Genomic DNA, 14,084 nt, shown 5'->3' on the forward strand with positions numbered 1-14,084 from the left:
CCTAAGAGTAGTAGGTTCTTTTAGATGTAATTTCCTTTAACAACTGCTGCACTTTTTTCTTGATTTAGGCAACTCACAAATTTTTATTGCCAACCTCTACTTCCTTTGACTCTACAAAGAAAATTGTATCTACAGCAGCCCCTGAAGCCCAGGAGTCCAGCAAATCATCAGACGGACTCATGACTGAAAAACAGGTAAACCTAAAATATTTGAAGCCAGTGTTTGTCAAAATATATGTCAAAGAATACCACATCTACAAATGTGAAAAATCTTACTTTCAAAGGCTGCTTTAGTAAAAATCATTTTGGGAAATGATGAGTTAAAGACTATTAAGTGATACCATTATTCTAAGACTTCACAATACAGTAAGTCCCCTACATACGAACCTTCAAGTTGCGAACTTTCAAAGATGCGAACGTGCATCTGGTGCCAGCAAGGAACCAGAACCTGTGCCATCAACGTCAGGCGTGAGTGAAATTGCATCTCGCCTTCCGTCTCCTGCTGCTGATTGTTCAGCTCTACCATCTCCCACCTCCTCTCCCTCCTCCAGTCAGTAACTCTTCCTGCCTGTTCACTCGATGCCAGCCCCTGTATGCCAGCTGTTGTACTGTACTAGTGTACTTTTCAAGGTACTGTACTGTAAGATTAAAAATGTTTATTTTTTGTGTTTGTTTTTTATGTATTATTTGTGTGAAAAGTATTAGAAACTTATTACAGTACAGTGCTGTATAGCCGATTGTGTTAGTTGGGTACCTAGGCTAACTTTGTTGGACTTAAGAACAAATTGGACTTATGAACACGCTCTTGGAACAGAACTCGTTTGTATGTAGGGGACTTACTGTACTATCCATCTCCAAAAAGAGGCTTTAGTATACAGTATTTCCTACTTATTTAACACTAATCTGATGAATGTTTCATTAGACTGGTGTTCTGCAGCACATACTTTGGAAAATACCATTCTCACCTATTTTCAGAATTTGCAAACAGTTATGTTTTTCTTTCTCTTAAAAGAGCTATCAAAGAACGATATGTGTAATTGGGTCATTCAAAATGTGTGACATTGTTATTTACAGAGCATTTTGTTTTCATGAGTCATAGTAGGCATCCACTTATATACCCACACAGAGCTTTTGGCTTATCAGCATAATTTTAGTTCTGTGTCATTAATCTTTGTGACCAGAAGACATAAATAAGGGAAAAGGTTGTGGGAGGGAGGAGGATTATAGAAAGGATAAAGAAAGGGAAGAAAGTCAGCAGTCAAAAGGAAAGATTTGTTTGGCACTGTGAGTCATAGTGCTATCAGAGAGTCATCATAATAATTTGTTTTTTGTCTTGATAGATTTTTTAAAAATTGAAGTATAGTTGAAGTATAGTTGATTTACAGTACTATATTAGCTTCAGGTGTACAACACAGTACAACACAGTGAATCAGTATTTTTACAAATTTTACTCCATTAAAAAATATTATAAGGGCTTCCCTGGTGGCACAGTGGTTGGGAGTCCGCCTGCTGATGCAGGGGACACGTGTTCGTGCCCCGGTCTGGGAAGATCCCACATGCCGCGGAGCGGCTGGGCCCGTGAGCCATGGCCGCTGAGCCTGCGTGTCCGGAGCCTGTGCTCTGCAACGGGAGAGGCCACAACAGTGAGAGGCCCGTGTACTGCAAAAAAAAAAAAATATATATATATATATATATATATATATATAAAATAAGGTAATGGTTATAATTCTCTAGCTATATGGTGTATCCTTGTTGCTTATCTGTCTTGGTAGATATTTTAATGTCTGAGGGGCATTTGGATGTGGAGAATACTTTTAAAAATTGTCTAGGTGGGTGGGAGGGGAGAAGTTGTCTAAATTATTAATCTTGAAGTTATTATGATATTTACATACTCTACACTAATGAAAATGTATAAAATATATTTTTTCAAGCATTTAAATAGATTGAAAATTCACTCAAATTATGTTTTCACAAATAAATAAGATACTTAAGGTATTTTTAAAAAGAACACAAAGTACTCACACAGTCATTTCAAAATTGATCATTGTACTTAAATTAAGAGCCTGTTATAAAACTGTTAAGATCATGGATTTAAATGTGTCATTTAAAAAAATCTCCATTTCTGTTCTTATCTATATTTTATGTTCTTATTTTTCTTCCCATTGTTAGGTTTTTATTTATTTTAGTTTTTATTCTTTTTTAATCTAGAGAGTGAGAGTTACTTACCCTCTCAGGTTTATGGTGTAAATACATATTTAGAATCAGCAATACAAAACTTGAGTGTCTTTCAGAATGATTCTACTAGAATCAGTTACCTGGATGGGCAGACTCCTTTTCATAGTTAGTTCCTTGTATGATGGACAAGTTCTATCTAAATTACTGGCTCTGTCAAGTCAGATATGTTTTGATTTTGTTGTGACCCTAGTCAGGATTAAAGTGACACTTGTTTCTTAGTGACTCAACCTTCCTTTACTCTTCAATTAATATAACCTAATTTGCAGCTTTTTATTTTGATTGGGGCCTGGTCTGGTTCAGTTAAATAAAAAACCTAAGGGTGGGACTTCCCTTGTGGTCCAGTGGTTAAGACCTGGCCTTCCAATGCAGGGGGTGTGGGTTCGATCCCTGGTTGGGGAGCTAAGAACCCACGTGCCTCGCGGCCAAAAAACCAAAACATAAAACAGAAACAATATGGTAACAAATTCAATAAAGACTTAAAAAAAACAAAAAACAAAAAACCTAAATTCTGTTTGTTTCACTGAAATTACAAGGTTTTTAATTTTTATTTAATTTATCCATGAAGGCCTATATATGAGTATTCTGGAATTATATAATGTAATTATCTGTGCTTCTTTGCATCCTTTTTAGTCTCTTAATTTTGTTAGAAACAAATTTGTTTTAATTTTAATCATTATATGTGTATAAAAATTCCTATTAAAGCTTTTGGAGAAAGTCTGTTATTTTGGAAACAAAGGAAATTATATACAAGGGTATTTCTTCACCTTATATCTTAAAGTTGATCCTTTTCTCCCTCGTAATTGTAGCGGGAAGAAGCAGAATGGGAAAGCATAAACGTGCTGTTGCTGATGCATGGCTTAAAACCTTTATCTCTAGACAAAAGAACAGATACGAAAGGTAATCAGGTCCTATTCTTGCTTCTTAAGATAAAAATGTTCTTTTTCTGTTAAAAAATTTTTGATGTTAAATTTTTTCCTTATCTTTATTTTTACTATGTGTATTACATTTCAAAAAATGTAGATCTCATCATTTTTGACAAACAATCATCACAAAGGATGAGGGAGAATTTAAAAACTTTGATGGAAGAAACATCACGTCAACAGAACATGATCCGGGAGCTCATAGAAACTAATAAGCAGCTTAAGTAAGAAAATGGAAAAAAAGGATCTCTTTTCAATTGTTTGTGTACAAGTGGTATGCATTCTAAAAATAACTCCCTTGAAAAAAATCTTAAAATTTTCCATTGTGATTAAATATTAAATTAAAAATGTTTTTAGTAGGTAAATCTTTTGGTAATAGCTTAGCTTAGATATGTAATGGTATCCTATATTTCTTCAGTTGGTTTGTGTTATAGGATAGAAATTTTAAGAATGCAAAGAAATTTTAGAAACTCATTGTGTTGTTAGATGGGTATGTTTGTTGATATGTTTTATTTTTATTACTAAGGGAGGAATTGTGTATGTGTTATTAGAAATGAACTTCAGCTACAACACAGCCGAGCAGCAGATCAGGAACAACGAGCTAATGACTTGGAACAAATTATGGAGAGTGTGAAATCCAAAATTGGTGAAATGGAGGATGAATCCCTAAATAGGGTTTGCCAGCAACAGAATAAAATAAAAGAACTTCAAAAGGAGCATAAAGCTTTACAGGTACTGAGCTAAACATTTTCTTACACGATGGTATTAAGACAGCTTGTCAGGGTTACAGGTGACTTCATGTTGCTTAATTCAGTGGTCCTTATCTTACTTGACCTATCGTTGTTGCCTTGAAATACTTTGTTTCGTTTCCAGAACATCCTCTCTTCTGGTTTTCCTCAACCCCACTGGTTATTTTTCAGCTCCTTTGCTGATTCTTCTCATCTTCCTAACCTCTTAGTGTTGGATTCCCCAGACCTTTCTCTTTCCTATAAATTCTAACTCCCTTGGTGATGCTCAGTCCAATTCACAGCACTTTTAAATCCATAGCGCACACCTCTTCCCTTAATTTCAGACTCACATCCTGCACCCTACTTGATATCTCTACTGGATGTCTAATAGACATCTAGAACTTTTTTACATGTCTAAAACTGAGTTCCTGAATTTCCTTCCCAAACTTTCTTCTTTTAGTCTCCATTCTGGTCCAAGTCACCTTCATTTCTTTCCTGCTTCTCTCTTGGTTTCCCTACTCCCACCCTTGCCTTTTTCAATGTGCTCTCAACATAGTAGCTCAAAACACTCCAATGACTTTCCTTTTTGCTTTTTAAGAGGAAAATCCAAAACTCTTACCATGGCCTTACATGATCTGGCCCCGTGTTACCTTCTGACTTCATCTACTATACCTCTTGCATATTCTCCTCCAGCCACGATGACATTCTTGCTTTTCTTTGAAATTTTCCTTGACCATTCTCACCTCAGGGATTTTGTACATTTTGTTCTTCTTTTTCCCTCTGCCATGCATGCTTTTTTAGAGATAGCTGCATGGTTTGTTTTCTGTCTCCTTACTCAAGTGTCACATCACAATCTCTCAGGGATTCCTTTTTTGACTACTTTGCTTACAGTTGGCAGTCCTATCCCCCACATATCATATTGCCTTCTGTGCTTTGTTTTATCCATAGTTCTTAGCACCATCTAACATGCTAATATACTATATACACTTTGTTTTGTTTATATATCTCTGTGTTAGAATGTAAGCTCCATGAGGGCAAATATTTTTGTCTATTTTGGTTAGGGCTAAGAAAGTGTCTGCTTTATTATTAGTTGTAGATGCTCAATAAATACTTGAATTATTGAGTTAAATTTACATAATATTTATATGGAATATACTTTGTGATTTTAAGTTGTTTTATTACTTTTTATTGAAATAACAATGTTATAACATTGAATACTTAATTTCCTAATGTAAAAAACCTCTTATTTCAAACCTCTGGTGTTTATTATGATTAAACGAAATAAATTTTTGTAGTGATAACCAGTATTTAGTTTTATGAGACATTACAGATACTTAGAAACATTATATCATTATAAATGCTTTTTGTCGGCACAACACTATTGCACACAGAGAGTTCAGGCTGCCTAAAAGGGACCACTACTCCTCAAGGCAGCGTCTGGATGTCCCCTCAGTTTATACTGGCAGCATCGAAAGGATCTGATGAGTTAATATAAATTTCAGGAGCCAGAGAGAATCAGCCAGAGATACTAAGAAGTTCTGGTATGAGGCCTCAGACAGTTGGTGTTCTGCCCTCATTTAGGCTGCCAGCTTGGGGTGGACAGTACTCTACCTGCTGGTATTGATCATCGTTCTGGAGAAGACACTGTCATTCTTTGATGGCCAAGTCTGTTTCTGTTATTCATCAGTCAACAAAATCTTTTACTGTTAGAACTTTACTTTTTTTTTTTTTCATAAATTTATTTATTTAATTTATTTATTTTTGGCTGTGTTGGGTCTTTGTTGCTGGACGCGGGCTTTCTCTAGTTGCGGCGAACGGGGGCTACTCTCCATTGCGGTGCACGGGCTTCTCATTGCGGTGGCTTCTGTTGTGGAGCACGGGCTCTAGGCATGCGGGCTTCAGTAGTTGTGGCACGTGGGCTCAGTAGTTGTGGCTCACGGGCTCTAGAGTGCAGGCTCAGTAGTTGTGGCGCACGGGCTTAGTTGCTCCGCGGCATGTGGGATCTTCCTGGACCAGGGCTCGAACCTGTGTCCCCTGCATTGGCAGGCAGATTCTTAACCGCTGCTCCACCAAGGAAGCCCAGAACTTTATATTTTTAGGTTTGCTTTGTTAGGTTGCTTTCCTCATCAACGGTACATTCAAACTCTCTCTACAGGGAGGGGGATTTTTGAAATATTTCTGTATGCATTTGATTTTGACCTTGCTCTCAGATATAGGACCATGCGGAAAGCTGAAGCTCTTTAACTCATCAACTTACTGATGTGAGAAAGCAGCCATCAGGTGGTACTGAGAGAGGGAGATGAGGGCAGGGGAGAGCAGTGTTGTTTTTTTTTAAAGGACAATGCCTATTTTTTTTCAGAGAGGTTGATCTATAAAAAATCACAAAGTCAAATTATTAAAATATAAGACTTATGAATGTACCAGGGTTTTAGGCAGTTGAAAGAATAGATGCTTGAGGATTCATTGGTAAGAAGTGACTTGGAGTGGCATGTATTTTCTGTCAAGTAGTTCATCTGTTTTAAATGAATTATGGGCCATTAACTTTTTGTTTCAGGTCCCAGAGATTTGTTATGTAGCTTATAAATTGGTACAGAGGAGGTCTCATGTTCCAGTCTGCCGTGGGGGACAGACAGAATTAGGATTGGGGTGTGAAAACCTGGTGTTGGGGTAGGGTGTCTATGCTATTTTGCTCAACTGAAATTAGTTGCTTGTTTGTTTGTTTTTTAAGTACCTAAAGGGTACTTTTTTTTTTTTTTTTTGCGGTACGCGGGCCTCTCACTGTTGTGGCCTCTCCCGTTGTGGAGCACAGGCTCCGGACGCACAGGCTCAGCGGCCATGGCTCACGGGCCCAGCCGCTCCGTGGCATGTGGGATCTTCCCAGACCGGGGCACGAACCCGTGTCCCCTGCATTGGCAGGCGGACTCTCAACCACTGAGCCATCAGGGAAGCCTCTAAAGGGTACTTTTTATAGAATGTAACAGAAATTGGCAAACCCAAGGAACTGCTGCCCCTCAATGTTGCCTGATTGTCCAGTTCTATTACAGACTAGTCATGTATTCTGTACTGTACTAGTTAATCTGTGCTTTCTTGGGGAAGATGGAAGTGCTCCTGGAGAACAATTATTTCACAGTTTGAGGCACATTTTTCTTTTTTTGGCATATGCTTGTTTACAATTTTAGAATGGTTTAGTGCTGCATATTTTGCAGTTGAGAGAAAGGAAACATTGATTTTGTGTGTATGTGGCAAAGACATCTAGGAAATTAACAGATGTTTGACAATAATATTTTGAAAGATTGCTCTTGAGAGATTGCTGTTGAGAGATTTCTCGGGAAACGCAGAAACTAAAAGACAACATTGTATTTGCAGTTTCTATGTTCTTCAGTACAGTTTCCCTTTTTCTGTACTTAGCTTCTGTGTATAAAGTTTGATAAACGTTTGGGTTCTCTAAAGATCTAAGCAGATAATTTCAGTTTTAAGTCAACGTGAACAGTATCAGGTAGTTCTCCCTCTTCTTTCTTCATAGAGAGTATATGGATCAGGAAACTGATTTTTACTGTTCTTTTAGTGGTTACCTCAAAGATTAAAATATGCACTCTTGACTTCTCAAAATGTAATTTTACTTTGTATTTTTTACCTTATTCCATGACATTGTAACAATCATAAAACAATTTTTGACATTCTCCAACTTATATTATTGTTGTATATTTCAATTCCATATTTATTTTTATTTTCTCTCCATACATGTATTTACTGCTGACAGTCGAAATAGCACAAAATACTTCCTTCCTGTTATTATTTAAACTTTTAAAAAGCAGGAAAAAAATTTAGCTCTATATTCTGTGCCCTAATTATTATGTATTATCCAAACTATCTGGTGTAAAGCCACCAAGCTCTTTTTTACACTTCTCCACAAGTTCTTTAGCTTCAATTTTTTTTTTTTTACTTTGTGTTGGATTCCTCTATTGACTTTAGCTTTCTAAAGTACACAGGGAGCCATGAAATTGAGTGTTTTTTAGGGCCAAATGAAAAAATAGATCTAATGTATATTAAAGTCAGCAAGATATTCCTAATACATGATTGCCTTATAAGTAACTGATATCTAGGTAGGGAGGAAAGAGATATAGGAAGGATGGCATGGGCTGTTAAAATTGTTACTGCGCCCTCTCCAGATTCTTGGACAGTAATACCATAGAAATGAATATTGCTCCCTCAAGATTCTTAGGCAAGCAAAGCTTTTTATTGAAAGGATAGCTTGAGTACAAGGGAGAAGGTGGAAAAGAGTGCCAACTCCTTGAGGACTTTCAGGGAAAGGGTTTTAAAGGCTGGGTGAGGGAGGGGGCCGCACAGTGCCTGATCAGCTTGTGCTCAATTCTTGCACTGGTTGGCATCAAGGTGAAGTTTCAAGTATCATCAACCTTCTAGTTTCAACCAGTCTGGTGTCTACATGCTTGCAGTCAGCAGTTTTCCTCTGGTGGGGGTCTGATTCCTGCAAAAATAACTTAGGAATGTGTGTCAGGCCTTTATCTGTATCTGTCAGGGAACTGGGAGTTCAGTGACTCTGCTGTGTGGCAGATTTATAGTCCCACTTTTGTCTTTTGGAAACTATGTACATAACATCAGTGGAACAGAGATAATCTTTTATTCCTGTGGGTCTTTGGGTATTATCTCAGAGGCCCAAGCCTTTAGGCAATTTTGTTTTTTTTGTTTTTTTGTCGTTTTGTTATTTATTTATTTATTAGCTGCGTTGGGTCTTTGTGGCTGTGCCTGGGCTTTCTCTAGTTGTGACGAGCAGGGGCTACTCTTCGTTGTGGTGCATGGCTTCTCATTGCAGTGGCTTCTCTTGTTGTGGAGCACGGGCTCTAGGCACATGGGCTTCAGTTGTTGCAGCACACAGGCTCAGTAGTTGCAGCACACAGACACCATCAATTGAGATGATCATGTTTTTTTTCCTTTTATTCTGTTAATGTAGTCTATTACATTGGTTCAACGTATGAAAAACCCTTTCTTGCATTCCAGGAATAAATCCCATTTGGTCATGGTGTATCATCCTTTTAATATGCTGCTGAGTTTGGTTTGCTAGTATTTTGTTGAGTTTTTGCATCATTGTTTAAGGGATATTGGTTTGTGGTTCTCTTTTTTGTGTGTTGTCTGGTTTTGGTATTAGGGTAACACTGACCTCATAGAATGTCTTAGGAGAGATACAGTTGATTCTTGTATCTTGCTTTTACACCCTGCAACCTTGAAAAATTCAGTCATTCTAGTTTCATGGCTAACTTATAGAGATGGAATTGGGACCCAAGTCACTTGGCTGTAGAGCTCCTGCCTGGCTTCCAAGGTGGGGCTGAGGCAGAGGATAAGTTCTGGGTATAGCTGGTGGTTACTGACAGATGGTATGGTACCAGGAGCTGAGTCTCCTTTTTCCCCTGAGGGTCTCTTAAGTCTGTGCAAACTTGACCCTATCGGCAGGTGAACATGTGCTTAGATATGGCATTGTCTTCTGAAAGTGGTGTGTCTTAGTATTGTGCAGGCCAGATGGGGATAGGGTTTCTTACTGAGCTTTATAAAAAGTGTATTAATAATAACAATGATGGTACTGTTGATTATGAGCTTTCTAAGGACACTGAGGGATGGAAACTATCGAATAAAGGAAAACCAGGCTGGTGATATTTCACTGAAGGCAAGAGAGTATTCAGGATTTACATTCCCTTGTATAAATCTTGGGGTACATATTATTTCTGAACAAATTCCTGGTTTCTCTGAGTTTGCGGTCTACCACATTACATGAATGCCTAAGGTGATTAAACCATCTGAAATCCTGAATTATCGTTGATCACTTAAGAATATTAATTTTAATTCTTGGTTCTTTTTGACATCCTTAATATTGGTCTCTTTCTGATTATTATTTTCATCTAAACATATATATAAAATTATATCAGTTTTATGGAGATTGAGTTCTTTTACTTATTATGAAACCTTGAATGCATGCAATTATAAGCTATATTTTCCCCATTTTACACTGATTTTACTTGTTATAGTTTTTGCATTTCTGACATATCAGTGTTCCTGGAGCTTGCACCCATTTAAAGACAGGCTCAGTACTGAAGTTCTTGAATGAAGCAGCCTGATAGAAATTGTGAGGATAGCTTTGTGTACAATATTGTTAGGACAGCATGTCCTTGATGTATATATCATAATTATATTTTTTGAAAAATTTCTTACAGGCAAAATGTGAGCATTATAAGAAAAAACGAATGGAGCAACAAGAGACTATTGCTTCTTTGCAGAAGGATATCTGTAGATTAACAAAGGAGGACGAAGAGCGCATCATCACTCAAAACAGAGTGTTCTCCTATCTCTGCAAGAGAGTTCCTCATACCATCTTGGATAGACAGTAATATTTGCTACGTAAATTGATATGTAGCTAGAGTCATCACTTTTTTAAAAACAGATTTCATCTTGGGTGTGGTTATATCTCTTTTAAACTGGTGAAGTATTCCTCTCCCTCTTCTCTGCTGTTTGTTTATTTTAAATGTCATTAACTTTTTGAAGAAAATGGTCAGTTGTCCTGGAGAAGTACATGCTAGATTTGTCTGTTTGCTTCCTTACTATGTCATTTAATTTATTCTTCTATCTCCTATGTTCCCTCTAAACTGGAAGTTAGAGCTAAATTCAGATGCAAGTATTTTTGGCAAAATACTTCATAGGTGGTAATTTATGCTTCTAATTATAACACATCAGGAGGCACATAATGTCTAGTTGACCTACTCTCAGGGATGATGAGATTGTTCAGGGGTTTAAATAATAACAATCTGATCCTTCCACTATAAAATTTCTCATCACCCTTTCATCTAATGGTTTCCCCCATTGATGATCTTATTTTCAATTCTGCTACCCCTTTTTTTTCTTTTTCTTTTTTTCCCAGAAGTCTTCCATTAAAAAAAAGAACCTTTCCTTTTGAATAGGGACTATTTGGTTGCCCTATATGGTTTGTTACAGGGAAGTGCAATGCTCAGTTCTTTCATTTTAATTCTAATTTTTTAGAGTAAGCAGTGGTTGCCCTAATGATCTCCAATGATAAGCAATAAGATTTTTTGTTTGTGCCTATCTCTCTTTTTTCAAAGGTTATTATTAACTCGTGGGCTTTTAATGATCAAATTATCTTGTCTTTGGCCGGTGGGATCTTTATCATGTTGGTGTTATATCCCTTAGACCCAACTCCATTAATCTTTGTTAGATTTCTTACTTTTAGGCAGAAGATACATCCTGTACATTGTTTTGCCCTAGGAGCTCTTTTGAGGAATGGTGGAGTTAGGTATTTGTTAAAACTAACACTGAACATTTAAAATTAACTCATTTAAAATGAATTAATTAGACATTTCTCAAAAGAGCTCTGGTTCCTTTTAGTCAGGAATGGATTTTAGAGACCACAGTTTGAGTGTTTAGGTTGCTTATCTTACGTTGTCATTGATTTTAGGGCTTTTTAGTGGCAAGTACCAGGAACTATGTATATTTCTGAGAAAAATTTCTAACTGAAGTTAACACTACTGGGTTTTTATTTAAACTCTGATTTTACATTTGTAACGGTTTTCTTTTACACTGAAAATCCTTATTCCTAAGAATAATATCATAATTATTTATTTGCTTTATCCTATAATATAGAAAAAGTTTCAAAATAATAATACCAGTATTGCTACTAACAATAAGCCAACTGAATGAAATTTAAATTTCTTTGCGATTATCTTCGACATTAATAATATATTCCACTATGGGTACAGTCAAAATATAGTGTTCTAAAATATCTTGAAATATTTCTTTTCTGTGTGTTTGTGGCACCAAATTAATATACAGTTAGGTTTACTTGTTTCAGTTTGTTTTCAGTTTTTAGGGCTGGCTTTTAAAATTTATTTACTTTTGAATATGTAAGACGTTTATACAATTATAAAGTCAAAACTGTAACTATTTATATTTGGAGAGGTTTTGTTTTCATTCCTGTCCCCTTAACCTATTCCTTACTTCTCCCTATAGATAATTTTTTTAGTGTTATTTTTAGCAAATACAAACAGTATGGATATTATATTTCTTTGTATAAAAGATAGCACCTTGTTCTTTTCACTTAATAGTATAAACTAGTTACATTTTAACTAGTCTTATGTGTTTACATAGTAGGATTGGGGATTTTTACTAATTAGGTATGTCTGTTTTATACTATAAAAGTAAATGAAGTCACATATAAGTTAAAAACAAGTTGAAACTATAGATTGTTTCAATAATTATTTGAGAGATAATGCACACATACATGTACACAAATATATATATACAATTTTTATCCTTTTGAAGGACGAACTAGGATAAAAATATAAATAATAAATAATTTAAATAACAAAATGTAGTTGGAGCTAGGTGTGAATAAATAGAAAAGCAAAGAAAGGAAAATAGGAGTAAGGAAGAACAAAAGGAGAGAGATAATTACAGTGGGAGAATAAGGTGAGAAGAGAGATAGAGGAAGAGGAATGAAAACAAAAACAAAATAACAGGCACTTTGTTTTTTTTTTTTTTTTTTAACATCTTTATTGGAGTATAATTGCTTTACAATGGTATGTTAGTTTCAGCTTCACAACAAAATAAATCAGTTATATATATATACATATATTCCCATATCTCTTCCCGCTTGCGTCTCCCTCCCTCCCACCCTCCCTATCCCACCCCTCCAGGCGGTCACAAAGCACCGAGCTGATCTCCCTGTGCTATGCGGCTGCTTCCCACTAGCTATCTACCTTACGTTTGGTAGTGTATATATGTCCATGCCTCTTTATCGCTTTGTCACCGTTTACCCTTCCCCCTCCCCATAGCCTCAAGTCCATTCTCTAGTAAGTCTGTGTCTTTATTCCTGTTTCACCCCTAGGTTTTTCATGACATTTTTTTTTTCTTAAATTCCATATATATGTGTTAGCATACGGTATTTGTCTCTCTCTTTCTGACTTACTTCACTCTGTATGACAGACTCTAGGTCTATCCACCTCATTACAAATAGCTCAATTTCGTCTCTTTTTATGGCTTAGTAATATTCCATTGTATATATGTGCCACATCTTCTTTATCCATTCATCCGATGATGGACACTTAGGTTGTTTCCATCTCTGGGCTATTGTAAATAGAGCTGCAATGAACATTTTGGTACATGACTCTTTTTGAATTATGGTTTTCTCAGGGTATATGCCCAGTAGTGGGATTGCTGGGTCATATGGTAGTTCTATTTGTAGCTTTTTAAGGAACCTCCATACTGTTCTCCACAGTGGCTGTATCAATTTACATTCCCACCAACAGTGTAAGAGGGTTCCCTTTTCTCCACACCCTCTCCAGCATTTATTGTTTCTAGATTTTTTGATGATGGCCATTCTGACTGGTGTGAGATGATATCTCATTGTAGTTTTGATTTGCATTTCTCTAATGATTAGTGATGTTGAGCATTCTTTCATGTGTTTGTTGGCAGTCTGTATATCTTCTTTGGAGAAATGTCTATTTAGGTCTTCTGCCCATTTTTGGATTGGGTTGTTTTTTTTTTTGTTATTAAGTTGCATGAGCTGCTTATAAATTTTGGAGATTAATCCTTTGTCAGTTGCTTCATTTGCAAATATTTTCTCCCATTCTGAGGGTTGTCTTTTGGTCTTCTTTATGGTTTCCTTTGCTGCGCGAAAGCTTTTAAGTTTCATTAGGTCCCATTTGTTTACTTTTGTTTTTATTTCCATTTCTCTAGGAGGTGGGTCAAAAAGGACCTTGCTGTGATTTATGTCATAGAGTGTTCTGCCTATGTTTTCCTCTAAGAGTTTGATAGTTTCTGGCCTTACATTTAGGTCTTTAATCCATTTTGAGCTTATTTTTGTGTATGGTGTTAGGGAGTGATCTAATCTCATACTTTTACATGTAGCTGTCCAGTTTTCCCAGCACCACTTATTGAATAGGCTGTCCTTTCTCCACTGTACATTTCTGCCTCCTTTGTCAAAGATAAGGTGACCATATGTGCGTGGGTTTATCTCTGGGCTTTCTATCCTGTTCCATTGATCTATATTTCTGTTTTTGTGCCAGTACCATACTGTCTTGATTACTGTAGCTTTGTAGTATAGTCTGAAGTTAGGAAGCCATAACAGGCACTTTGAATGAGTGAGAGGGCAAGCAAAAGGGAGAGAAGCATTGAGAAAACTTACC

The 14,084-nt window shown here is 36.4% G+C and overlaps 1 protein-coding gene and 1 long non-coding RNA gene across 7 annotated transcripts in view; both read left to right on the forward strand.

Annotated features, from left to right (window-relative positions):
- Nucleotides 1-14,084, forward strand: part of LOC125964464 (uncharacterized) — a 129,445-nt gene that overhangs the window by 55,185 nt on the left and 60,176 nt on the right. The window lies entirely within an intron of this gene.
- CEP70 (centrosomal protein 70) overlaps nucleotides 1-14,084 on the forward strand; it is an 80,059-nt gene that overhangs the window by 19,307 nt on the left and 46,668 nt on the right. For 5 of the 6 annotated variants that reach the window (XM_033404107.2, XM_049710096.1, XM_049710099.1 and 2 more), the window contains 5 exons: nucleotides 69-194; nucleotides 3,041-3,131; nucleotides 3,255-3,378; nucleotides 3,706-3,886; nucleotides 10,104-10,273. In XM_033404107.2, the coding sequence (XP_033259998.1) occupies nucleotides 180-194; nucleotides 3,041-3,131; nucleotides 3,255-3,378; nucleotides 3,706-3,886; nucleotides 10,104-10,273 (581 nt within the window). In that variant the 5' untranslated portion in view covers nucleotides 69-179. Of the gene's footprint in view, nucleotides 1-68; nucleotides 195-3,040; nucleotides 3,132-3,254; nucleotides 3,379-3,680; nucleotides 3,887-10,103; nucleotides 10,274-14,084 lie in introns of those variants that run through there. The other variant, XM_033404109.2, reaches the window with a different exon arrangement.

The sequence above is a fragment of the Orcinus orca genome, chromosome 5, assembly GCF_937001465.1.
Source record: "Orcinus orca chromosome 5, mOrcOrc1.1, whole genome shotgun sequence".
Taxonomy (NCBI): Eukaryota; Metazoa; Chordata; class Mammalia; order Artiodactyla; family Delphinidae; genus Orcinus; species Orcinus orca.